Source organism: Cavia porcellus, unplaced genomic scaffold (genome assembly GCF_034190915.1).
Source record: "Cavia porcellus strain 051 isolate PalLab524CR breed Dunkin Hartley unplaced genomic scaffold, mCavPor4.1 scaffold_5, whole genome shotgun sequence".
NCBI classification, from domain to species: Eukaryota; Metazoa; Chordata; class Mammalia; order Rodentia; family Caviidae; genus Cavia; species Cavia porcellus.
Window position 1 is genome coordinate 28,606,179 of NW_026947488.1, and position 27,392 is coordinate 28,633,570.

Here is a 27,392-nt window from a genome sequence, read left to right on the forward strand (position 1 = left end):
TCTGATGTAAGCTTCTGGACCAGCAAGCTGGCCTGCTTGGATCCCTTCCCTCTGCCCTGTGGCCTGACATCAGGGCAGGGTACACCAGGTACTTGCTACAGATTAGGGGTGTGGTCCATGCGCAAACATTACCCTTGCATACGTGAAACTCTAGGCTCAATCTTTAGCACAGTCAAAAAGTAAACTAAAAATATAAATTAAAATGTAAAAATGGGTCAGGGACTTAGCTCAGTGGCATAAGCATCTGCCTGGCAAGTGCAAAGTCATGGGTTCGATCCCCTGTACAAAAAAAATTTTTTTAAGTATATAGAGGCCAGTGGCCAGGGATTTAGCTCAGCCGCATAAGTGCCTGCCTGGCAAGCATGAGGTTGTGAATTCAATCCCAGCTACCAAAAAAAAAAAGGCCAGTGATATAGCTCAGCAGCACAGTGTATGCCTGGCAAGTGTGAAGTCACGAGTTCGATTCCTGATACCAAAAAAATTAAAGTATATAAAGAAAAAGTTAATGAACGTGTAATAACAATAGCGATGGGAGAGCCAGGCGTGGTGGCGCATGTCTGTAATCCCAGCACTCGGGAAGTTGAGGCAGGAGAATCCTTGCAAATTCAAGACCAGCATGGACTACAAAGTGAGCTCAAGGCCAAGCTGAACTGCATAGCAAGACTTTGTCTCAAAGAAAAAAAAAAAAAAAGAAGAAGAAGAAGAGGAGGAGGAAGAGGAAGAGGAAGAGGAGGACAGGGAAGGGAAAGGAGAAGAAAAGGAAAGAAAAATAAGATGATCCTGATAGCATCCAGTCACTGACTGCAGACCTGTGGACCAGGTCCTGCTCTAAACGTGCCATAACCCTAACCCTAACCCGCAGAACTGGGAGGGAACCCCGCGCGTGTCCGCCACACGGCGCACCCCAGGCTCGCGCATCGCGGCGGCGGCGGCGGCGGCGGCCGCCGTGGCGAAAGTGCGGCTGCGAAAGCGCGGCGAGGCCGGCGGGGCAGGAAGCTGGGACTGCGGCCGCGGGCCTGCGGGGCGCCATGGGCCGTCTGCACTGCACGCAGGACCCGGTGCCCGAGGCCGTGGCCGGTGACATGCAGCAGCTGAACCAGCTGGGCGCGCAGGTGGGCCGGGGTGCGGGGTCCCGGTGGCCGCGGGGTGGGACTGGAGCCGGGTGCATTTGGAGAGCGAGAGCTGGGCCGGGGAGGGGCTGGGGCCTGTGGGCTGTCAGGGTGGTTTTCGGACCCAGAGATGGGACTAGGGGGACTTCTGGGGAATCCTGGGCCGAGGGACTGAGCGGGGACCGTGGTGAGGCTGAGGTGTGTGGAACAAAGTAACGGGGTGGGGCTGAGGGAGTTTGGGGGAGCAGTGGAGTCCAGACACAGGTCTGTGACTATAACCAAGGAGACCCCTGGCAGGCTGCAGGAAATCTAGAGAGCTGATGAGTGTCAGTGACTGCCGGCCCCAGTGGGGCTCTGGGCCACCCTGAAAGGGTTGGGGCATGCCTGGGACCACCCCCTCCTCAAGTTGTCAGTGCCTGGATAGACCCCAGGCAGAAGTCACAGGCACTGTGGAGGACCTGGCCTCGGTGGGAGAGCTGGCAAAGGTTCCTTCTCCCTCCCGCTGCCCCCTTGGCCTTTTTAAGATAGGGTCTCACTCTGCTGTTTAGGCTGGTCCTGAGCTCACTTTGTAGCCCAAGGTGACCTGGAACTCACAGCAGTCCTGCCTCGGTCTCCCAAGTGCTGTGATTACACCGTGCCTGGATCTTCTCCCTGTTTAATTTTTTTTAATTAAAATAAAATTTTGCCTTTTCCCTATCAAAACTGGAGGTGCTGCCCAAATCAAGATACCCTGATGGGATTCCCGCCCCAGGCAACATCTTCCTATGTAGTTCAGGCTGGTCTTTTTTTTTTTTTTAGTTCAGGCTGGTCTTAAACTATGTACTAGTTTGGCTTTGAACTTGCATCAGTCCTCCTGCCTCAGGCTCTTAAGTGAGTGCTGGGATTACCAGTGTGTGCCACCAAAACTCATCTAAAGATACATCTTGTGTCCACATCTTGGGTTATAACTTGCCAGGAGGTGGGGCCCCTGTCTTTGTCTTAGTATCCCCTACAACTCTTCACATATGTAGTCATAGCCTGGATGATGAATAAAAATTAGATTTTTTTCATAATGTAATGGTAACCAGGATTATAATCCTAAACCTGATCTAAGCCAGTATTGTCCAATGAAAATAAGTGTAACCTGAACAGTGTCAGAGGCTGAGGCAGGAGTCTCAAAAGTTCATGGCCAGCTTGGGCAAGTTACTGAGGCCCTGTCTCAAAATAAAAAAAAGTAAAAAGAGATGCTTGGGGATGTAGCTCAGTGCTCCATGGGTTCAATCTCCAGTACTAAATAAAACTAAACTAAAAAAAAATTACAAAACGGGAATTGTAGTGCAGTGGTAGAATTCTTGCCTGTCATAAAATTTATAAGGTCCCATTCAATCCCCAACATCACATAAATATAGTAATTAAGTAAATAGAAAACCAAAGGAAATTTAGTTGGTTCATTTATTTATGTATTTATTTTTAGACAGAATATTGCTGTGTAGTTCAGGATGGCTTTGAATTTGGTGTGATCCTCCTACCTCAGCGTCTCCAGTGCTGGGATTACAGGCATGTGCCACCACGCCCAGTTTCTAAGTCTTTTCACATATTCAGCACTTCTCAAATCAGACTATCAGTTTTTGGGGATCAAACCTTGCATTTGCCAGACAGGTGCTTACACCTCTGAGCTAAATCCCTGGCCAAGGCTATCTCTTTTTGAGTATTCATGTGAGTAGTGGACAATGGATTGGTCAGCACAGGGTGTTCTGTCTTTGTCTATATTAACTTATTGAGTCCTTGTAATCACTTTACTAGGTAGGCACTTATAATAATTTTCATTCTACACATGAGAAAGTTAATCAAAGAGTTCTTAAAAATAACTGTTATGGGGCCTGGGGTTTGCGTGCTTGGCAAGTATGAGGTAGAAGTTCCATCCCCTGGACAAAAAAAAAAGCTGCTATGGGCCATAGCTTTGCGATAGAGCTCTTCCTAGCATGCACCAAGCCCTACATTGGATTCCTAGCACTGCATAAGAAAAGAGAAAAAAGGGCTGGGGATCTAGCTCAACAGTTCAAACCCTTACCTGATATGTGTGAGGCCATGAGTTTGATCCCTAATACCAAAAAAAAAAACCAAACCCCCCCCAAAAAAAACGGGAGAGAAAAAGCTGTTATGAATTGAGCTTGTGCCAGGGACTATTTTAAGTGCTTTGTGTGTAACAATCTTAAAAGGTAAGTGCTGTTACTATTCCCATTTTACAGAAAAGAAAAACAGTTAAAAGAAACAAATGAACCTGCTTAGAACCAAGTAGCCAGGAAGTGATAGAGCCAGGAATTCAGGACCGGATGTCTGACTTCAAAGTCTTGGTCGATAGTTTAGCTTTTACTGGGCATCACTGTTCTCTGGAAGACTTCTGTTTATAGAACAAAAGTAATTCTGCTACTAAACACCTTTAAATTACTACTATTTTTGTGCAGGAGGTTGAGACGATGGGCTTTTTTTTTTTTTTTTTTTTGAGACAGGGTCTTGCTAAGTTGCTGAGGCTGGGCTTGAATTTGCCATCCTCCTGCCTCAGCCCCTCAGTGCTGAAATTCCAAGCATCTGCTACCACTGCCAGCAAAACTAAAAAAGACTTTTAAGTTACTAGATTGTGTGATCCTTGAGGTAGCTCAGTTTTTTTTAAGACCAGAGCTTGACTCAATATGGAACCACTCTTAATCTTTACCTTTGTTTTTAATACAGAAAATATTCTCCTAAAGAAAAGAAAGAAAAGATAAATAATTTTCCTGTTAACTAGTTTACCAGAGTTATTTGGACCATTTTCCCTCCATTTTAGTGGATGATCCGACTTTTGCGAATACCCACATTTACTAACTGGATTTAAGTCTGAAGTACAGACACAGAGGAGCAAAAGGCACCGTCCATTAATGTTGGTGCTATCACATATTGGTCAGAGCCGCTAAACCCAGTGAAATGTAGAAAATATTTCATGGCCGTGACCTCTTGTGGAAGTTGTGCTCTGCTGTGGCAGAAAAAAAAAGTGAAGCCAGGCATGGAAGTTGAGGCAGGAAGATACTGAATCTGAGCTCCATAGTGAGACCCTAACTAAAAGAGAAGTTAAGGAGGCCTTCAGTACTTAAATTATATATAAAATTAAAGAGACCCTTAGCTCAGCGGCGTAAGCACCTGCCTTGCAAGCAGGCAGTCGTGAGTTCAATCCCCGGTACCAATAAAATAAAAATAAAATTTAAAAAAAAAGAGGCCCTCGGGAGTACTAAATTGTATGTGACCATTCACAGATATAAATTCCCTATGATGATGTTATGAGTTTTGTATATCTAAGGTGTACCAAAAAAAGAAAGAGTACCAATAAAATAAAAAGAAAATAAATAAAAAAATTTGTATGTGGAACCTTGAGAAAGAGAAAATTTTGGTTGGTTGGTTTTGGTTTTTCTTTGTTTTGAGTCAGGATTTCCCTGTGTAGCTCAGGGTATCCTTGAACTGACTGTGTAGCCCAGGCTGATCTTGAACTCCTGGCAGTCCTCCTGCCTCAGCCTCCTGAGCGCTGGGATTACAGTTGTATGGCACACTTGGCCTCAAACTCACTATATAATCTAGACTGGGCCCAATGTTAGGACAATTTTCCAGCCTCAGCTTTCTCACTCCTGGGATTACAGGACTGTGCCATCATGCCTAGCTTCTTGTTTATCTTTTAGAAATACACCGGTCTCAATCTACCAATATGAGTTCCGTTTTCTTTTATGGAGATGCAGCTCAGTGATAGGGCACATGCTTAAGTATGCACATAGGCATGGGTTCAAGCCCTAGGACCCCAGAAATAATTTACTTCTTTTATCAAAAAAAATTAGTGTGTGCACGTGTATTTGTGTGTGGGAGGCAGGATCTCACTTTGTTGCCTAGACTTTCCTCAAACTGCTGTACCCAAAGGATCCTTGTTTCTCAGCCTCCCTCCCCAGCGCTAGGACTACAGGAAACCATCATGCCCAGCTCAATTCTTTTTTTTTTTTTTTTTTTTTTTTTTTTGTGCTGGTAATCAAACTCAGGACCTTCTGCTTGTCAGGCAGGCACTGAGGCCAGCGAACTATATCCCCGGCCCCAATTCTTTTTTGATAGATGTATGCACACTATTCCTTGAAATAGATCTCCTTTAATATTTATTTATGTACTGGTGCTAGGGATTGAACTCAGGGCCTGGTACTTGCTGAGTGCATCCTCTACGTGAGCCATATCCCCATCCCTTCTGTCATAATTTCTTTAATCAACCTTTTCATAGACACTTCCGCTGCTTTCCAGGAGTGGCTTTGTGTGTGTCTGGAGCATATCTGAAGGGGAATTAGCAGGTCAAGCGACGTGGCCATTTCAACAGTAGGTACCACCTACACAAGTGCCCACCAGCTAACCAGGTGCCCCAGTGTGCCAGTGTCCCTACCCTTGCAGGACTGGCCTGCTCCCCTTCCTCTACCAGAGCTGGAACTTTCCCCTTTGCAGATCTGGGGGTGGAGATACTACCTCCTTGTTTGGCTGATTTGCGTCTCTGATCTGGAATGACCTTGGGTATCTCTTCATAGGGTTACTGACCAAAATAGTTACAATTTAAATTTGACAGGTGAGTGTTTCAGGGAGAGGCAGCTAAGCTGAGAGAGAGTTATCAACAAATGCTGCTCTGCACTTAAGGTATTTAAGATACCACAAAACTCTACAGTGAATTTTCTCTATTAAGTTTGTATTGTTTATCAAGGTTAAAGTTTCCAGGTGCCCCAGCCAAGGTTTCAGGAGGAGTCTCAGAAGTTGAGAATCCAGCTGCATAGTTCTCTCCCTTTCTTTCTCCTTCTCCTTCCCTTTTCTCCTCTTTTGCTTCTATTTAGCCTCCCTTGTTCCTCTTCTTTCTCTCCCCTTCCAGAGTCATTCTGGGACATGCTAGGCAAGAATTTTCAATTTTTTTTTTCTTTTATTGGTACCGGGGATCGAACTGACAACTGCCTGCTTGCAAGGCAGGCGCTTATGCCGCTGAGCTAAATCCCCAGCCCCAGAATTTTGAAATTTTTTTTTTTTTTTTTTAGAATTTTGAATTTTTAAAAAATTGATAAAATTGTATGCATTTATCATGTACAACATGTTTGAAATACATATACATTGCAGAATGGTAAAATCTATAGATGTATTACCTCACAGTTATCTTTTTCCCCATTTTGTTTTATTTTGTGAGACAGGATCTCACTGAGTAACCTAGGCTGGCCCTGAATTTACAATTTCTCCTGATTCAGCCTCTTGAGTGCTGGGATTACAGGCATGTGCTACATACCCAGCCTAAAAACTTTTGAAGCAGAGTCCTGCTAAATTGTCCAGCCTGCTCTCAAACTTGTGATCTTCAGTGACTTGTGAAATATTTGTTGTTATGTGTCTTTTTTCCATTTATTTTTTCTTATCTTTTGTAAAGTGCTGGGTTTTAATCCAGGATCTCACACTTGCTAGGTCTATGCTGTATCCCTGAGCTACACCCTATCCAGTGAACACTTGGAAAGGCCTTCCTGCACCCCAGCACGTGCCCTGTGTGAGGCGGCTGGCTGGTCACACTGGGGAGGACTGGGCGCTGGGCTGTAGGGGATTCTCCTTGTCACTGCCAGTCATCAGAGTAAAAAGAACTAATATGAAGACTGAACAGCAAATGCCACCCTGCCCACTCCCACTGGATAATCTTTCCTCTAGGAAAGAGAGACAAGTATTTCTGGTTCATTTTCTGTTGGCCTGACCAATACCAGCGTGTGCACCATTGTTTTTAGACAGTCTAGAGTGGCCTCAGACTCACCATCCTCCTGCCTGGGATTACGATGCCTGCCGTGCCTGGATCCAGTTACTGGCTAGTAGTAAGAGCACTTACCAACTCCTCTGCTTCCCCCACCCCCAGCACTGGGGGTTGAACCCAGGGCTTTGCACTCAGCTACTTCCCCAACCCTTTTTGTTTTTTTAATTTTGAAGCAGGTTCTTACTAACTTGCCCAGTCTGGCCTGAACTTGTAATCCTGTTGCCTCAGCTTCCCAGAATGCCTGGATTACAGGCATGTGCCGCCATGTCTGGTTCTACTTTTCATTTTTTCAAGCATATCATACATCAAGCCCGGGGATATAGCTCAGCAGCACAGCGCATGCCTGGCAAGCACAAGATCATGAGTTCGATTCTTGGTACCAAAAAAAAAAAAAACATATACATCATCATATTGTTATGAACTACGTGTGTTAACTACAACATTAATCATGCTGTATAGTAGGTCTCTTGATGTTAGTCCTCCTAGTTAATTGAAAAAAAATTATTTGTTTTTGGTCTTTCAAAGGCAGGGTTTCACTATATAGTTCAGGCTGACGAATTCACAGTTAACAAAATTATATACTTCTGTGAGTGTGTGTGTGGGGGGGGCAGTGTTCAGAATCAGTCCTAGGGCCTTCTGCATGGTAGGCAAGAGCTCTACCAGTGAGCTGCATTTGTGGGTTCCTAAATACCCTTTTATCCTGTGACTCATGATCCCTCATGCCATCCTACAACCACACTGGCTTCCAATAACCACCATTCTCTGTACTTCAGCTTTATTTTTTTTTTTTAGGTTTTACATATAAGTGACGTCATTTAGTAGGATTTGTTATATGGTGTGTGGCTGTTTACTTCATGTTCTCCAAGTCCATCTATGTTGTTGCAAAGTATTCTAAGTTTTTCCCAATTGTTGAGCAGTATTCTGTCATGTGTGTATACACCACAATTTCTTACCCATCCCACAGGCTGAGGCTGATCCAATCTTGGCTGTTGCACATAGTGCTGTCATGAGCATGGCAGTGGCTCCCAGGTGTGACTTTCTTTCCTCTAGCTGTCTGTCACCCCTATTCCTACCCTCCTCCCAACCCCAGGGCCTCCTGAGTGCTTGACAAGCCCTTTCTCCCTCAGCTACACCCCTGGTCTCTTTCATCTTTCTGATGATAGTGTTTCTAACAAAAGGAAGGTGATATCTTTTTGTGGTTTTGATTTGCATTTTTTTGATGATTAGTGATGTTGAGCACTTTTTTTTTTCATATCCCTATTAGCAATTTATATGCATTTTTTTGAAAAATGTTAATGGGCTGGGGGTGTAGTTCAGTGTTAGAGTGCTTGCCTGGCATGCACAGAGTCCTGGGATTCAATCAGTCATCAGTACTGCCACAGTAAGAAACAAAGCAAAAAGAAGGTGCGGTGCATGGTTGTACTACCAGCATTTAGGAGACTAAAGCAGGAGGATTGTGAGTTCCTGGCCAGCCTGGACTACATAGTGAGACCTTGTCTAAAACAGAAAAAGAAAAAACAAAAATATCTGCTCAAGTCTTTTGCCAGTATTTTAAATTGGGTTTTTTCTTTCTTTTCTGGGGAAATTAACCCCTTATCTGATGCATTGTTTGCAGATATTTTATCGGATTCTTTAGGCTGTCTCCTTGCTCTGTTAATTGTTCGCTTAAGGCTGGCCCTTTTTTGTTGGGAGTAGCTGCTATCTCGGCAGCAGGATTTGGGGGGATAAGGAAGGCTTGGGGAAGTGGAGATAGGGCTGCGGCCAGAGGCAGCTGAGACCAGATAGGTGTGGAGTCCTGCTGGAGAGAACTGGGGCTGAGACCAGAGAGAGAGATTAGAGTGAGTCCTGGTGCTGGGCTGGGGCCTCGAAGGGGAAACGTGGACAGTAGGTAATGAGCTGCCCCATTTTTTAGAAGGTCCTGAGTAACATGGAGCTGACAGTTCCATAGGGTTGTAAGGGAAAAAATTAAAGGAAAAAGTACAATTTGGGGAGAGATTCTTTTTTTGGAAGGAGGAGACAAATTCTTAACCAGTTTTTGACTGCTCTTTTTCCTTTTTATCCGTACCGGGGATCGAACTCACGACTGCCTGCTTATAAGGCAGGCGCTTATGCCGCTGAGCTAAATCCCCAGCCCAACTGCTCGTGTTTTTTGTTTGTTTATTTTTGAGACAGTCTCACTATGTGTTCTAGGCTGGTGTGAAACTTGCTTTGTTGCCCAAGCCCTGTTCAAACTCAAAATCCTCCTACCTCAGCCTCCTGAGTATTAGGATTATAGGTATGTGCTAATGTGGCCATTTAGTGTTCTGGTTTTTACTACATAGAATCAGCAGTTTTACAAGGCTAATGCTCAGTGTCATAAATACTGTAGAAAGATAATCCCAGGATCAACACTGGCTAAAAAGTAGCCAGGTAGGGGTCTGGGGATATAGCTCAGTGACATAAGCACAAGGTCCTGAGTTCCATCCCTAGTACCTCTGCCCAAAAAAAAAAAAAAAAAAAATTGCAGGTGAACCAAGCGTGATGGCACACACCTGCAAGCCCAACACTCAGGAACTCAGGAGGCTGAGCAGGAGAATTGCAGCAGTTTGAGCCCAGCCTGGACTACACAGTGAGTTCAAGTCCAGCCTGTACTACATAGCATAGCAAGACCCTGTCTAAAACAAAACAAAACACAACAAAAAAGCAGATTAGGCTGAGGCCTTAGCTCAGTGGAAGAGCCCTTGCCTGATATAACAGGGCCTTGGGTTCCATCCCCAGTGCTGCAAAACACAAAAGAAAATGACTGGAAGCTCATATGTGTGTTAGCATTAACCACTTGTGGCAAATGGACTGAGGAGGGGGACGGAGAGAGGTTTTAGTTTATATTATTTCATGTTAATTCAGGCTTTTCAAACTGGGGGAGGGGGAGCAGGGAATTAGCTTAGTGGCAGAAGTGCCTGCCTGGCAAGCCTGAGGTCGTGAGTTCAATCCCTGGTATCAAAAAAAAAAAAAAGTGTGTGTATGTAGCTTTCAAGTTTTTCCATGCTAATTTTGTACCTTTAATTGTCTTTTATTTGTGGTACTGAGGTTCAAATTCAAGGCCTTATGCATGCTAGGCAAGTGCCACCTATATTTTTCTTTTTCTTTGTATGCGTGTGTGCACATGGTATGGATAGTTTTTAATATGGGAGTGGGTGTTGAGATGTCTCACTATGTACTTCAGGTTGTCCTTAGCTCACTGTGTAGCCCAGGGTGGCCTTAAACTTGTAGTGATCCTCCTGTCTCAGCCTCCTGCAGTGCTAGGATTACAGGTGTTTGCCTCCATGCCCCGCTTTTGTGTGTGTGTGTGTGTGTGTGTGTGTGGAAAGTGAATCAAATGTTTTAGTGACTATAATTCAGCTACACAAATTGCCATTTGTTTAACCAAGAGCCTGGCTGCATGCTAGAACCTTTGCATATGTCACCCTTAGTTAATATATTGCTTCTGTGGGCTGGGGATTTAGCTCAGCTGTATAAGCACTGCCTAGCAAGCATGAGGTCATGAGTTCAATCCTTGGTACCTAAAAAAAAAAAAAAAATTAAAAAAAAATATATACATACATACACACACACACACACACACACACACACACACACACACATATAGCCTTTCACACACATAGCCTCTGTGTGTGTGGTGTTCTGGGAATTGAATCCAAAACCCTTGCACTGAACTAACTCCTTAGCCCTTTTTGTTTCTTTTTTGAGACAGGCTCACAAAGTTGCTAAATTGCCCAGGCTGGGCTGGAACTCAGATCGTGCTGTCTAACGTTTTCATCTTCTGATAAGGGCTCCAGCCCTAAGGGGTAGAGTCTTCTTCTTAAGGCCTCATTTTACCTTTATCAGCTGCAGGCCTACCTTTAAATGCAATCACTTTGGGAAGTAGAACTTCTACAGGGGAATTTATGGGAGGCCCACATACTCAATCCCTAATAAAATAGCACTAGTAAAAAGAATAACATGCACAAGGTATATTCCTAGACAATGTTACGATGAATTGAAATTTATTGTTTTGTTATACAAGTAATAAGTATTGTGAAGAGGACAGAAAATAGGGTAGCAAAAAATTTTTTTTTGGAGGCAGGATCTTGCTATGAGTTCAGGCTGGCCTTGGGCTCACTTTGTAGCCCAGGCTGGTCTCAAACTTGGAAATGATTCTCCTGCCTCAGCCTCCCAAGTGCTAGAATTACAGGACTGCACCACCATGCTCAGCTCAAAATAGAAACTCAAAATTGTCCAGTGTTTTGCCATACAGAACTAACTGGTTTTGGTTTTTATTTTGTTTTTTTGTTTTTTGTTTTAGTTGGTTTGGTTTTGTCTGTTTTGTGGCAGTACTGGGAATTGAACCCAAAGCCTGCGCCGGTGTGCTGTGAAGTGCTCTACTGTTGAACCACACCCCTAACCCTATAATAAATGCTTTTAGTGTTCTGCTGACTTTTCCTTTCAGATCTTTTTCTGTGTGTATGCATGTATTTGGACCCTAGAGATGTCTGTCCATCTATAATGCATACATGCACGATCGTGCAATATATATCTTTTAAGTATCTCATTAAAATATTTGTGCTTGAGTCGGGCGTAGTGGCTCATGCCTGTAATCCCAGCACACTCAGCACTCAGGAGACTGAGGCAGGAAGATTGATGCCAGTTGGAGACCAGCCTAGACTGCAAAGTGAGCTCAAGGCCAGCCTGAACTGCAGAAAGAGACCCTGTCTCAACAAGACAAAAAAAATTGTACTTTTCAGGCAATATATTGATGTGGCTATATTGACTCTGATGTAGGTAGTATGAACATTTATAACTTTATTTATTTTTGTCTTTTTGAGACAGGGTCTCACTATCAGTTCAGACTGGCTTTAGGCTTACTTTGTAGCCCAGGTTAGTCTCAAACTTGCAACGATCCTCTTGAACATTTATAATTTTATGGTGATCAGAATAGGTATCACAAATATCACAGGTGTATCACACACATCTGTAATCCCAGTACTTGGAAAACTGAGGCAGGAGGATCATTGAGAATCTGAGGCCAGATTGGGCTACGTAGTAAGTTCAAGGAGAGCCTAAACTACACAGGGAAACTATCTTTTTTTTTTTGTCTTTTTCCTTTTTATTGGTACCAGGGATTGAACTCACGACTGCCTGCTTGCAAGGCAGGCGCTTACACCGCTGAGCTAAATCGCCAGCCTCAACAGGGAAACTATCTTAAAAGACAAAACAACAACAACAGCAACAACAAAACAGAATAGGTATCATAAACATGGTGTAATTATGCATACCTATAATCCCAGCACTCAAGAGGCTGAGGTAGAAAAGTGTGAGTTGGAAGCTGACCTGGAATACACAGCAAGTTCAAAGCCAGTCTATAGTACATTTCAAGACCCTGTCTCAAAAAAATAGAATAAGGGGGCTCGGGATTTAGCTCAGCGGCATAAGCGCCTTCCTTGCAAGTGTGCGGTCGTTAATTCGATCCCTGGTACCAATAAAAACGAAAAAGACAAAAAAAAAAAAATAGAATACAATAAAAACTACAGAAGCAGATGGTACAGACCTCTAATCCCAGTACTCTGGGAAGCTGAGGCAGGAGTATCACAAGTTTTGAGCCAAGCCTGGGCAATTTAACGAGTTAGAGAGACCCTGTTTCAAAAAGAGGACTGGGAGTGTGGTGGCTCACACCTGTAATCCCAGCACTTGGGAGGTTGAGGCAAGAGAATTGCTGCAAATTCAAGGCCAGTCTGGGCTACAAAGTGAGTGAACTGGAGCCTGAACTGCACAGTGAAACCCTGTCTCAAAAAGACAAAGAGAGATGGGCTGGGGATTTAGCTCAGCGGCATAAACGCCTGCCTTGCAAGCAGGCAGTTGTGAGTTCGATCCCTGGTACCGATAAAAAAAGGAAAAAGACAAAAAAAAAAAAAAAAAAAAAAAAAAAAAAAAAAAACAGAGAGAGATAGATACAGAGAAAAGGAAAGGAAAAAGAAAAGGAAAGAAAGATGGGGCCAGGATTTAGCTCAGTGGCACAAGCCTCTGCCTGGCAAGCACAAAGTTGTGAGTTCAGTCCCCAGCACCAAAACAAAAAAAGAGAGGGAGAGAGAGAAGGAGGAAGTAAGGGAGAAAAACAGAAAGGAAAAAGGATTGGGGGTCACTCAATCCCTAGTACCAGGAAATACACACACAAAAAAAATCACAAATAAGCAGAAGCAAGTATCAATCCCTATAATTATTCTCTCACAAGGATCTGTCATTGGAGGGCTGGCCCACTAGTGTAGGAGGAGAGACTGCACTGATATTCTGTGATGTTCTCTTTACAGCAGTTCTCAGCTCTGACAGAAGTGCTTTTCCAGTTCCTGACAGAGCCCAAGGAGGTAAAGTATTTCATGCTAAGGGGAGACCAGAGCATCAGCTTGTGCACTGGAGAAGCTTGAGAGTGAAGGCCTGCTTTGTGCTCTTCCCTCTGCAGGTGGAAAGGTTTCTGGCTCAGCTCTCTGAATTTGCCACCACCAATCAGATGAGCCTTGGCCCCCTCAGAAGCATCGTGAAAAGCCTCCTGCTGGTTCCAAATGGTGAGCAGTGTTCAGAGCAGCTGTGGCCCGAGCTGCTACCTGAATGTTCCTTTACTCCAGAGAGGCGACCAGATGTGCCCTGGGCACTATGCCAGAGCATTCAGTTCTAAGCTAGACCCGGAAGGGAGCCCTAGCCAGTAGAGGAATTTTGTCCTTGGGCCCTGAATCTGTGGATCCAACAAACCACGGGTGAAAATATTCAGATATTTTTTTCCTCATTGTTCCCTAAACAGCACAGTAAGACTACTGTAAATGCAGCATTTACATTGTATTGGGGAGCCTGGTGTGGTGGCACACTCCTATAATCCCAGCACTCAGGAGGCTGAGGCAGGAGGATCATTGCGAGTTTGAGACCAGCCTGGGCTACAAACTGAGCCCAAGGCCAACCTGAACTACATAGAGAGACCCTGTCTAAAAAAAGATTTAAAAAAAAAAATTTCATTGTATTGGGTCTTATAAATCATCCAGAGGTGGTTTAAAGCAAACAGGAGCTATATGAAGGTTTTATGCAAATACATTTTGCACTTTGCATCTGCATTTTAGTATCCAAAGAGGTCCTGGCCAGTGCTCAGAGGAAGCCAGGGGAGAGGTGGTTGTCTGATGTCAGGAATACAGAGCAATGCAACCCAGAGCTCAGTCTGCATCCTGTACTCAGTCCTGACTATGGCTGTGTCTTCTGCATAATAGACACAGAAATGGAGGGGAGTCCCCCCCGCCACACACACACAAACTGGAGGTTGGACCTTGGGAGTGCTGAGCTACATCCTAAGCCATTTTTAAATTTGAGACACTGTCTCACTAAGTGGCTCAGGTTAAGCTCAAACTCCTGCCTCAGCCTATGGAGTAGCTGGGCTTCTAGGTTAAGCTGTATCATACACTTTTAAAACAGTCCAGAGTTCCAGAGAATCAAGTGACAACCCCAGGCTGGGGATCAGCTCAGTCATAGAGCATGTGCAGAGCACGAATGAGATCCTGGCCTCTGTCCTCAGGGAAAATGTCCTCTGTCAACAGGGAAAAATGGAAGATGAGTCAGAGAGGGTTTCCGTGTGCATGCGTGCATGAGTGCATGTATGTATGTATGTATGTGTGTGTGTGTGCTCATGCGTGTGCATGGTGCTAAGGATCTAACTCAAGGCCTTATGCATATTAAGCAGGTACTCTACCACTGAACTCTGCTTCCAGCCCTGGAGCCTTTTGATAGATGTGTTGATAGATAGGGGCTTTCAGTCCACTGTCTCAATATCATATTATAAAACTTCACCTAATATAAGGATGGAAATCATTTCTGACTAGTTAATATTGGGAAGCTTTTCAGATTCTTGAATTAAGGTCTTTGGTTTGGTTTGCTATACTTCTCAGCTCTCAATAATTTCTATTTGTTTTACTTTTCTTTTCTGCAAGGTCTTCCGGCTTGTATTCTCCATTTTTTTGTGTTTTGTTTTGTTTTTTGAAACACAGTCTTACTATGTAACCTAGGCAGTCTTGAACTCATGGTGACTGTCCTGCCTCTGCCTCCCAAATGCTGGGATTACAGGCATTTGCCACCATATCCAGAACTGTATTCTCCACTTCTCTTAGAATATCTCTTAACTTGGCATATGATGCACACCTATAATCCCAGTACTAAGTACTGGGAGGCTGAGTCAGGAGGACCACTGTAAGTTTGAGGCCAGCCTGGGCCACACAAGCAAGTTCAAGGCCAGACTGAATTACATAGTGGAAGCTGCCTCCAAAAGCAAAAACAAAAATGGTCATTTCTTCAGCATCTAACATTGAAGTTTGGAGGAGCTGGGCTCTTCTTAAGCCCTTTGCCTCCTGTTTGATTCTTTGCAGATCCAAAGGCTGCCCTCACAGAACAAGCTCTTAGCCCTTTGTGCCCTATCCAAACTCCAGTTTGCCCTGGAGTACTGTCTTTACAGCACAGCTTGCATCCTGCCGCTCCTCCCAATATTTGCTATTTAAAATGAACCTGTAGTTTGGTGTTTAGAACCTTTCTGAATCTGATCAGAAATATAATGCCCCATCTCTTTCCTCTTCTGCTGTTCAGGTCCTGCTTTTGTTTAACATCTCACTGTATAAGTGCAGCTCATTAGAGGTGGAGGTATCTCAGGAACCCCCCAAAGCTGATAATGCCACCATTACCATTGGTGGCACAATGGTAATGGCATCACTTGGGAGACTGAGGCAGGAGGATCACCACAAGATCAAAGCCAGCCTGGGCTACAGAGTGAGAACCTGTCCCAAAGAAAAGTGGGGGGGGGGGCAGAGAGTGAGGAATCAAGCAAGAAAGTAAACAAGTGAGGGAGGGGGCTGAGGATTTAGCTCAGTGGCATAATCGCCTGCCTTGCAAGTGTGCGGTCATGAGTTCAATCCCCGGTGTCAATAAAATAAATAAATAAGGTTCTCACTCTTAGCCCTTTGTGCCCTATCCAAACTCCAGCTTGCCCTGAAGTGCTGTCTTTACAGCACAGCTTGCATCCTGCCGCTCCTCCCAATATTTGCTATTTAAAATGAACCTGTAGTATATGCAGGTGTAGTATATGGATCCAATCCTCACGCCTTCAAAAACGATTTCTTCTTTTGCTGTCTAGTGTGTAATGATTTCTTGGGTAAAGGACAGCACTGAGGCTCAAACCCAGGGCTCATGAACTCTAGGCAAGTACTGTACTCTTAGACTATGTCCGCATTCCTGAGTATGTAAATTTTAAGCATACCCCTCTTAGCCAGGCATGGTGATGCACACCTGTAATCACAGCTCTCGGCAAGCTGAGGCAGGAGGATCACAGGTTTGAGCCTGTCCTGGACAATTTAGCAAGGTCCTATCTCAAAAAGTGAAAAAACATGTTGGGGATGTAGCTCAGTGTGAAGACCTTGGTTCAATCATCAGTAGCAGAATAAGAAAGGGTACCATCTAAGCAAATGTGGGACATACCTGTGATCCCAGCATACTGAAGCAGGAGAATTACCTCGAGTTCAAGGTCACCTTGACCAGACAGCAAGACCCTGTCTCAAAAAAAAAAGGATACCTCTCTTACCAACTGTCCACCCATGTCATGTCATTTAATCTACATCCACTCCCTCTAACTACTCTCCAAACTGATTGTTTTATTGTATTGTTATTGGTACTTCTTTTGTACATAAGGATTACTTTCATCACAGGGAACCTAACACATCTAATTCTTCGCTTCTCCTGCTCCGCTCAACCCCAGAGTGAGTTATCTTTTCATCTTGTCTTGTTACCTACCTCTGGAGATAAGCACCATGCTGTTACCATATCTGAAAGGGAGATATGCAGCAGTGTTCATGATTCCCTCGTGCCTTCCTGCATGGTGTCTGAGGTTGGCCAGTCCCTCCGACCCAGATAGGGCCTCAGATTCCTTTGGTAGCTGGGTGGCCCTTCAGAGCGTACTCACTAAGCTGCCTCAGTTGGGGGAGACCTTGAGCCAGGTGGCTTAACCTCTGGGAGAATTGCTTTCTTCTTCTTCTTCTTTTTGAGAATTGCCTTCTTGAATGTACTGGGAGAGCACATTGTTTGAAATCATTGTTAGAAGAAAGCGCAGAGACTGTCATTGGCCTGCTCTTGATAAGATGATAGTCATTATCATTATGCTCTCCTAGATACATTACAGGTAATTCGGCAGTAGGTACAATATTTAAACTTGGTTTTATTTCAGTACTTACCAAGATAACCCTCATGAGTGATCAGTAACTTTTGTTTTGTTTTCTTTTGTTTTACCCTTGTGGACCCTGGTTGAATTCAGGGTCTTCCGACTGAGCCACATTCCCGATCCTTTTGTATTTTTTGATTTTGAGAAAGGCTCTTACTAAGTTGCCCAGGATGGGCTTGAATTTGGGATCCTCCTGCCTAGACCTCCCAGATGGCTAGAATGACAGGCATATGTCACCATACTAGTTTGACTTTTTCTTTTATTAAGCAAATTTTTTTTGTTTGTTTTTGGTACCAGGGATAGAACTCAGGACCTTATGCTTGCCAGGCAGGCTTTTGTGCTGCTGAGCTAAACCCTCTGCCCTGTTTTTATTTTTGTGAGGCAGGGTTTCACTATGGAGTTCAGGCTGCCCTTGAACTCACTTTGTAGCCCAGACTGGATTTGAACTCACAGTGATTTCCTGCCTTAGTTTCCCCAAGTGCTAGGATTATAGGCATGCATCTGGTTTGGAAAGTCAGTTTTTCTAGCACTGTTTATTAAAAAGGCTATCTTCCTTCCAGTGAAGGTGTTTGGCTCCTTTGTGAAAGATAGGTGGCTAGCTATGTTTGGAGCTGTTTCTACATCTTCCAATTTGTTCCATTGATCTCGGGGTTTCTCTTTCTTTTTCTTTTTCTTTTTTTTTGTCTTTTTGAGACAGGGCTCACTATGCAGTTCAGGCTGGCCTTGAGCTCACTTTTGTCCTGCAGTTGTCCTGCCTTAGCCTCCTTACAACAGCAAACAGAAACACCAAAACGTCACCCAGAATTTGGAGGCAGGGTTATTTAACATTGACAGGCACTGACCTCAAGAAAAAAATGTCAGGCCCTGATGCTTGGTAGTTTGGGGTTTATATGGCATAAGCAGGAAGTACAGAAGCAGAATATTTGGTGGTTATTGACTAGTTCTTAAAATATGCATCATAGTGACCAGATGCTTCTAAGAAACAGAAGTAACAGGCACTATCACAGGAACTGTTACCTGGGCAACTAACAGACTAAGTATCCTGCTGGGTGGGGGCATTTTCTGCTGTATCCTGAGTGCTGGGATTACAGGTGTGCACCACTATGCCCACCACTGTGCTGTTCTTATTACAGTAGCTTTGTAGTATGATTTTAAGCTAAGATTTGTGATGTCCCCTGCCTTGCCTTTGTTTCGCAGAATTGCTTTTCCTGTTTTAGGTCTCTTCTGTTTCCAAATGAATTTTAGGATTGTTTTCTCTAATTCTGTGAGGTATGCTATTGGTATTTTGATTGGAATTGCATTAAATCTGTATAACAGTTTTGGAAGTAGTGTCGATTCACTATATTGCTTGGTCCTTCCTACCCAAGAACAAGAGATATTATTCTGTTCTCTGATATGATCTTTGATGTATTTTTTTTTTTTTTTTTGTACCAGGAATTTAACTCAGGACCTTGTGCTTGCCAGGCAGGCACTTACGCCACTGAACTATATCCCTGGTTATGATCTTCTTCAGAGAACTGTGGTTTTCACATCTTTTACTTCCTTCATTAAATTGATTCCTAAGTGTTTCATTTTTTTGACCCTATTATGAAATGTGTACTGTCCTTAATTTCTTTCTCAGTGAGTTTGTTATTTCAGTACAAAAATGTTGTTAATTTTTTTTTTTTTTTTTTTTTTTTGTCTTTTTATTGGTACCAGGGATTGAACTCACGACTGCCTGTTTGCAAGGCAGGCACTTATGCTGCTGAGCTAAATCCCCAGCCCCAATTTTTGAGTGTTGACTTTGTATCCAAGTTACATTACTAAAATTTTTTGGGTCTTCTATGTAGAGTATCATATCATCCTCAAATAGTGTTACTTTCAGCCAGGTGTGGTGGTACACACCTGTAATCCCAGCACTCAGGATACTGAGGCAGGAGGATCATTGCAATTTTGAGAACAGCCTAGGTTACACAGAAGCTCAAGGCCAGCCTAAACTACATAGCGAGACTCTGTCTCAAAAAGACCAAAAAAAGGGCCTGGGGATTTAGCTCAGTGGCATAAGTGCCTGCCTTGCAAGCAGGCAGTTGTGAGTTCGATCCCCAGTACCTATAAAAAAGAAAAAGACAAAAAAAAAAAAAGTTAATTTAATTTCTTTCTTTCCTATCCTTATTCCTTTTATTTCTTTCACTTGCTTTGATTAATGTTTCCTGACCTGTGTTGATGAAGAGTAGTGATAGTGGGCATCCTTGTCTTGTTCCTGATTTTAGAGTGAATGCTTTCAGTTTTTTTTTGACAGGATCTTTCTATGCAGTTGAGGCTGGCCTTGAGCTCACTTTGTAGCCCAGGCTGGTCTTGAACTTGCAGTGATGCACCTGCCTCAGCCTCCTGAGTGCTGGGATTATAGGCGTGAGCCACCACACCTGGCAGAGCGTACTCTGTTTTTCCAATATGGAAATTCAGAGCTATAAATTTTCATTGTACAATTGCTTTCATTGCATCCCATAAGTTCTGGTATGTTGTATTGGCATTATTGCTTAATTGTATCACTTAATTTCATCCGTAACTTATTGGTTGTCCAGTAAGGTGTTAATTTCCATATATTAATGAAGTTTTTGTGGATTCTTTTGCCATTGATTTCCAGTTGTATTACACTATGGTCTGTTAATATGTGTGGGATAATTTCAGTTTCTTTACATTTATGTAAGCATGTGTATGAGGGAGAATATGGTCTGTTTTGGAGCCCAGCTGAGAAGAATGTATATTCTGATGTTGTATGGATTAACTAACTAATGGTCAGCTTGGAACACCCAGCTGGACTGAGTCAGCGTGTTTGGGGTATGAAAGAACCTCTGGAGGATTATACCAACAGCATAAAAGAAGAACTGGAGGGGAAGATGGCGTGCAGTGATTGGAGAAGCTTGTCGCGCTGGTTTTCCAATATGGACTCTTTAGCTGTTCTTGTTGTTGGAGGGGCTTGGGTCCTTGCTGTTGCTGCATAGTTGCTGTTCCCTTTCAGGAGCTCTGGTCCTTACTTCAAGTGTTACTTCCTGGCTCCAGGGCACATCCCTCAACCTGGTGGCACAAACCTGTCACCCTGCTGGGGCTTTCTAGCTTCTACCACTGACCTTGGGTGTTTTTGTCTTTTTGAGACAGAGTTTCACTATGCAGTTTAGGCTGGCCTTGAGCTCACTTTGTAGCCCAGACTGGTCTCAGACTCTCAGAGATCCTCCTGCCTCAGCCTCCTGAGTGCTGGGGTTATAGGTATGCGCCACCACTGACCTTTGGGTCTCCCCAGTGCATGTCCTTTTTTTTTTTTTTTTTTTTTTTTTTTTCTCATATTTTTGAGACTGGGTTTCACTGTGTAGTTCAGGCTGGTGTCAAATTCATAGCAGTCCTCCTGCCTCATTCTTCTGAGTTCTGGGATTATGGGCATGTGCCACCATGCCCAGTCTATAGATCTTTGATACAGACTTGCAGAAGACATTGTTGGGCTCTAGACCTCTAGCTGGACTTGTGGAGAACGTGACTGTGGGCTCTGGATCTTTAGCTCAACTCATGCAGAGCATCGCTGTGGCATCCAAGCCCTCAGCTGGATTCTTTGGGTCTCTAGTATATGGACAGATCTCTCTTTTTTTGGTCCCAGGAATCAAACTCAAGACTTTACTCTTGCTGAGCAGGCACTGTACTGCTGACCTATATCCCCAGTCTGAACAGATCTCTTGCACACCTCTGCATTTGACATTTGGAGTGAATATTGTAAAATAATCCTATAAATTATATATCCTGAGAAAAGGAGAAAAAAGAAAGAAAAATAAATTACATATCCTCTATTAAATCTGTTCCCTTGCCAACCCTGACTATAACAGATGTTGTAGTGTGGAACATCTGAAAATATCTACTCAGTCCATTTGTTCATATGGCGTGGTCCAGGAATTTAATTCAGTGGTGTAAGACCCTGCCTGGCAAGCATGAGGTTGTAAGTTTGATTCCTAGTACCAAAAACAAAAAAACGTTTGGCCCAGTTCTGATATTTCTTTGTTGATTTTTTTGTGGTGGTGGCGGAGTTTGGTTAATACATTTGTGACAGTGGTATTGAGGTCCCCCATTACAATTGTATTCATGCTTATTTGATTTTTTATATCTTTTTTTTTTTGGTCTTTTTGAGACAGAGTCTTGCTATGTAGTTCAAGCTGGCCTCACTTTGTAGCCCAGGATGGTCTTGAACTTGCAATAATCCTCCTGCCTCAGTCTCCTGAGTGCTGGGATTACAGACATACACGGCCACTTGGCTAATATTTGTTTTATATAGTTGGGTGTGCTAGTATTTTGTGCATGGGTATTTATGACTGTTATCTCTTCCTGTTTGATTGTTCTCTTTACAAGGTTGTAGTGACTTTCTTCGTCTCTCTTAATCAGTCGTATGTAGTATTATTTTCCATCCTTTGACTTTTAAGAGTGTGCATTTCTTTTTTAATTAAATGTGTTTCTGGTATGCAGCATATTGTTGGATCTTGCTTCTTGATCCATTCTGCCAGTCTGTTTCTTTTGATTGGGCGTAGAGTATAGGTTCATTTTAGGCCTCTCCCTTGATGGTGGTAGACACCTTCTTAGTCCTTAATCATCTGGTAATTGTGAAGCAGAAAAGGTTAAAATGGATGCTAAATTGTGACTCCAGGTGTGACTTCAGCTGTAAATGTTGAGGTCAGAGATTAAGCTCAGTGGCATAAACACCTGCTTGACCAGTGTGAGGTTGTGAGTTTGATCCCTGGTACCAAAAAAAATGTATATATATATTGAGAGAGAGAGAGAGACAGAGAGAGAGAGAGAGAGAGAGAGAGAGAGAGAGAGAGAGAGAGAGAGAGACAGAGAGAGACAGAGAGAGACAGAGAGAGAGACAGAGAGAGAGAGAGGGAGAGAGACAGAGACAGAGACAGAGAAGCCTAGATTGCTGGTAGTGCTTTGCTTTCAGGAGTGGAAGCCTAGAGGCAGAACAAAGCTGTCCCTGGGGGGGAAATGTTACCAGGTCCCCAAGGGGAGATGGGGAGACAGGACTGCACCTCGGATGTGGCTCATGAATTGTAGCAGCCGACTGTTGTGCCCGTCTCGGTGTTCTGCTGGTTTCCCAGGACGGCACCAGGGACTTCAGCATGGGTGGAAACCGCCTGTGTGGCTGTCGGAGCATCTGAAACAGCTGGTGCAACTGACGACTGGACTTTTAAATTTTAATTAGAATGTAAGAGACCAAATTCAACAAGTGGCCACACATTGAATTGTCTCGTGCGTGTTGGGAGACAGCTCAGTTTCACAGAAGCAAACCTGGTTTTGGAGGCACAGTTTCTCCCCAGCTTGTGATGCTCCTGTCCTGTCTGGCAGAGGTTGTGCCTGTCAACACTTACTGCCAGATGACTCAGTGATTTGCCTCTTTGCAGGTGCCCTGAAGAAGAGTCTCTCCGTAGAGCAGGTGCGGGCAGATTTCATAACCCTGGGTAGGTGATGGCCAGGGCTGTAGAGAAGAGGGCCACTGCGGCTCTTCACTGTGTTCATGATCCTCCTGTTCCCTTTCAGGTCTTAGCGAGGAGAAAGCCACTTACTTTTCTGAAAAGGTATAGTACTTCTTGTTCTTTTTGAAAGTATAATTCCTTTTAAGTCTTTTTGTTGTTGTTGTTGTTTTAGAGACAGGTTCTCACTATGCAGTTCAGGCTGGCTTTGAGCTCACTTTGTAACCTAGGCTGGTCTTGAATTTGCAGCGATCCTCCTGCCTCAGCCTCCTAAGTGCTGAGATTACAGGCTTGTGACACCATGCCCAGCTCAAGGTTAAAATCCTTATCTTTTATATCACAAGAAAAAGCAAATGGAAAATGCCAACCAAGGCAAACTCGGCAATGCATCATGCCATTTGGTTTCATATGAATGACACATATAGATTCTAACCAGAACTGTATAGTGCATCGGTGATCCTTTCCCTCTGACTTGACGTAGTGTAAATCCATACAGTTTTTGTTCCAACGTAGGTAAAATCTTGGAGTGAAAGGCAATGTTTGTATGTCTTGCGCTGCTGTGTTCCCCTCTCTACCTGCGGGGGTGTGTGTGCAGGCTGAGCCCTCCCCTGGGGAGTTGGACTTTCCAGCATGGTTGTGACTTTGGCTTTTGCACTTGCTCTAGTGGAAACAGAACACTCCTGCCCTTGCTCAGTGGGCGGTAGGTCAGACCCTGATGATTAACCAGCTGATCGATATGGAATGGAAGTTTGGAGGTAAGTAGTCCTGGTTCACTTGGCTTATGTGGGTTGAGTTGCAGAAGCTTTTGGGGATCTTCAGTGGGGAATCTTTAGTGGGGTATGTGTCCTGAGTCTCACACAGACAGGGTGGGGCCTGCAGCCACCTTGTGAACGCCGTCCATGTTTAGCAGCTGCTTCCATTCCTGGCCAATCTGTCCCGGGTTGACTTAGCCAAGAGCACATCTCCCTGCTAGACAGCCTGAAAAATCAGTGTCCTCAGGGAAGTCTCCAATCACTTGTTGTTATTTATTTTTGGTACTGGGAATCAAACTTACTACCTTGTGCTTGCCAGGCAGGTGCTTTGCCACTGAGCTATATCCCCAACTCTCACTTATATTTTTCTCTTTTGTGTTACAGTAACATCTGGGAGCAGTGAACTGGAGAAAGTAGGAAGTATTTTTTTACAAGTAAGTCTTTAATCTTTGAAAATGGGAAGACTGGGGCTGGGGATTTAGCTCAGCGGCATAAGCGCCTGCCTTGCAAGTGTGTGGTCATGAGTTCAATCCCTGGTACCAATAAAAAAGAAAAAGACAAAAAGAGAAAAAAAAAAAAAAGAAAATGGGAAGACTTTTGACTTGATAAAAACATATTAAATCTGAGCCGGGTGTAGTGGTGTGCATACTTGTAATCCTAGTACTTTAAGTAGCTAAGGCAAGATTCAAGTTTAGTCTGGGCAATTTAACGAGACCCTGTCTCAAAATAAAAAACAACAGTAATAAAACAAGCTGTGGATACAGCTGACTGCAAAGGGCCTAGGTTCAGTTCCCACTACTAAAACAAAACAATTTAAATCTAGCCAATCATGGTGGTGTATACCTGTAATCCCAGGTACACGGGAGGCCTAGGCAAGAGTGTGGCAAGTTTGATGCCAGCGTGGCAATATAGCAAGACCTTGTCCCAAAATAAGAAAGGCTTCCATGTAGCTCAGTGATACAAGGATGTACAAGGATTCTATCCTTGATACTGTTTTTTTAAAAAAAAGCTGGGGATTGCTCAGTGGCATGAGCGCCTGCCTGGCAAGTGCTAGGTGGTGAGTTTGATCTTTGGTACCAAAAAAAAAAAAAAAAATCTTGGATGTTCCTATAATCATAGAAACTGCAGGACATTTTGGTGGCCTTCTGTGGATTCTCAAGTCAGAAGCTGAGCGGAGGGGTTGGGGTGTGGCTCAGCGGTGGAGCACATGCTTAGCAGGCAGAGGGCCTGGGATGGCTAAGTGGTCAGGTTTCTCAGAATTTCTTTGTCCTGTTGTCCTTATTTTAATTTAAATTTTTTTCTTTCTTTAATAGTTAAAGTTGGTGGTTAAGAAAGGAAATCAAATTGAAAATTTGTATATAGGTGAGTCAGAATTTCATTAGAGCTTTTCCACTTCTGTGTTCTCTTCAGTTGGTTGGGCTGCTATGGGCACTATGAACCATTTCTTCCAAGAAAAGTTCACCACCAAGCTGTCCTCTGCCAAAGGAAACCGGCAATACAGCTCAGTGGCACAAGTGCCTGCCTGGAAAACGGCAGGTCCTGAATTCAATTCCTGGTACCAAAAAAAAAAGGGAAAAAAATTACTAAGCCATGAGCAGGTTGGTGACCTCACAGGTGAGGAGGATTTTTGGAAAAGGGAATGGGAAAGGAATGGCTAGAACTGAAGCTCCTTGAGAAACAAGATGTTCTTGCTGAAGAAGCCTCCCGGAACACCCTGAGCGATGTCCTTCCATCCCCCATGCCATGGAGTTAGGCCATTTTATTTAATAGTTTAGCTTTCTGGTGCATGTTTGTAATATAATGGTGGTGTTCTTTGGAGGGAACTGGTACATTGTATAATATATCTTGGTCATTTTCAATCTCTTTATGAGTTGTGCCATTTTAATGCCACATCTCCACCTCTTCTGTGGAGTGAAGAGCCTCCTATGTTCAAGGCTCTCAAGTCTATTCTTCTTTTTTTTTTTTCCTTTTTTTAAATCAGTACCAGGGATCGAACTCACAACCATACACTTAGCAAAGCAGGCACTTATGCCGCTGAGCTAAATCCCCAGCCCCCAGGGCTATTCTTTTTTTTTTTTTTGTCTTTTTCATTTTTATCGGTACCAGGGATCGAACTCACAACTGCCTGCTTGCAAGGCAGGTGCTTATTCCGCTGAGCTAAATTCCCCGCCCCTCTCAGGTCTGTTCTTAAGGGCAGCTTAGATGCACTAAACCGAGAGAGAGAGAGAGAGAGAGAGAGAGAGAGAGAGAGAGAGAGAGAGACAGACAGAGAGAGACAGAGAGACAGAGAGACAGAGAGACAGAGAGACAGAGAGAGAGAGCCCAGGCTGGGGTGCAGCTCGGTTTTAGAGTGCTTGCCTAGCATGCACGAGGCTCTGGGTTCCATCTCAGCACTGAAGGAAAAAAATCTTTGGGTGAAAAAGAATTTCCTTGGTGATTCTGTGGAGTTGGAAAACCTAACTGAAGCTGAATTTTCTTTCCCCAGAATTAACCTTGCCTCAGTTCTACAGTTTCCTGCACGAGATGGAGCGGGTTAGGGCCAGCATGGAGTGCTTGAGTTGATCCTGTGCGCGCAGCGCCCTTCACCAGGCAGCTCCCAGAGGCCCCTCCTGCAGGTCCTCCAGCTTCTTGGGAGCCCAGGTGCAAAAGGTTTCTGAAAAACAACAGGATTAAGTACTTAAAGGGCCCTGCACCACTTCCCTGTAAACTTGTTAAGGGAACCACCACCCCTACCTCCCAGGAGGTTTTAGATTTTCGGACAGGCTATTGCATCTCAGATTCACCGGTGAAAATAAAAGTTCCAAAGCAAACGAACGGTGCCATGATACAAAATGACGTGCTCCACCTCTTCCCTGCCAAACACAGAGCTGGCTTGTGGCTGAGGGAGAGGAAGAGCGTGGGGATGAGCTGTGGGGCTCCCTCCAGTCCCGCACATTCCGCCTTGGCGGTGGTGGTGTTTGCCCGTCAGGCTTTACTGAGATGCCTCTGCACAGGCATGTTTGTACCCTCTGGAAAGATCGCTGTCCATTCTTCTGGGTTTGTCCTGTCACACTGTAGTGAGGCAAGCTTTTAGAGGCTGTTGTAGCTTGTTTCTTTTCCAGTTGAACATCTCTGCTGATTAGATGGTGAATAAAAAAGGCCCTAAAAAGAGAAGTATGGGAGCCCAGCACTCTGGGAGGCTGAGGTCTGCAGATTTGAGTCTGCACTGGGCAATTTCAGTGAGACCATTCTCAAAAAACAAAAGGAAGGAAAGCTGGGGATATACCTTAATGCCAAGGCCCTAGGTTCGCTCCCAGAACCATGAAAATGGAACAAAAAGTATGAGTCCTGCTACCTTTCTGCATCTACATCCAGAGAATACTGCTCTTGTCTTCAAAAGTATCTTCCTAAGGTCAGGTGTGGTGGCATCTACCTGTGATCCCAGCACTCAGAAAGCTGAAGCAGGAGAATCACTGTGAGTTTGAGGCCAGCCTAGGCTATAATGTGAGACCTCATATCAAAAAAATGATTTTCAAGGGCTGGGGATTTAGCTCAGTGGCATAAGTGTCTGCCTGGCAAGCATGAGGTCATGAGTTCCATCCCCAGTACCGCAAAAAAAAAAAAAAGATTTTCCTAGTTTTGTTAAAGGTTCTGAGTCTCCAGTGGGATGGTCTGTGGTCCAAAATTGGAATTTGTAAGAGCAGCTCAGGAAACTGGAATTAAAGGCATCATGATAAAGGCATACCTGTGAATGTCCCCAGTTTGTTATGTGGCTTTTCTTCCTGCTCCTCCCTCCGTCCTCGGAACTTTGTGCTGTTTTGGATGGATGATGTGTGCCCATAGCATGAAAGATCCATTGTAAAGTTGCTTTCCTCGGGGCTGGGGATTTAGCTCAGCGGCATAAGCACCTGCCTTGCCAGCAGGCAATCGTGAGTTCGATCCCTGGTACTGATAAAAACGAAAAAGACAAAAAATATATATAAAAATAAATAAATAAATAAAGTTGCTTTCCTCTCTGTGCCTCTCCCTGGTTACCTCCTT

The 27,392-nt window shown here is 44.0% G+C and overlaps 1 protein-coding gene across 6 annotated transcripts; it reads left to right on the top strand.

Annotated features, from left to right (window-relative positions):
• The first annotated feature begins 930 nt into the window (after nucleotides 1–930).
• On the top strand, nucleotides 931–27,367 carry Commd7 (COMM domain containing 7). Of its 6 annotated transcripts, XM_003476398.5 has the most exons (9): nucleotides 943–1,112; nucleotides 13,221–13,274; nucleotides 13,370–13,472; nucleotides 22,552–22,608; nucleotides 22,688–22,725; nucleotides 23,285–23,375; nucleotides 23,757–23,806; nucleotides 24,686–24,734; nucleotides 25,858–27,367. In XM_003476398.5, exons 1-9 carry the CDS (start codon nucleotides 1,029–1,031, stop codon nucleotides 25,932–25,934), a joined length of 603 nt encoding a protein of 200 aa, XP_003476446.1. In that variant the 5' UTR covers nucleotides 943–1,028; the 3' UTR covers nucleotides 25,935–27,367. The 6 variants fall into 6 exon arrangements, with proteins under 6 accessions (XP_063104594.1, XP_005006604.1, XP_023415919.1 ...); XM_005006547.4 differs by lacking the exons at nucleotides 24,686–24,734; nucleotides 25,858–27,367 and adding an exon at nucleotides 24,783–25,019 and having other exon boundaries at nucleotides 935–1,112; XM_023560151.2 differs by lacking the exon at nucleotides 24,686–24,734 and having other exon boundaries at nucleotides 936–1,112.
• Nucleotides 27,368–27,392: the final 25 nt, after the last annotated feature.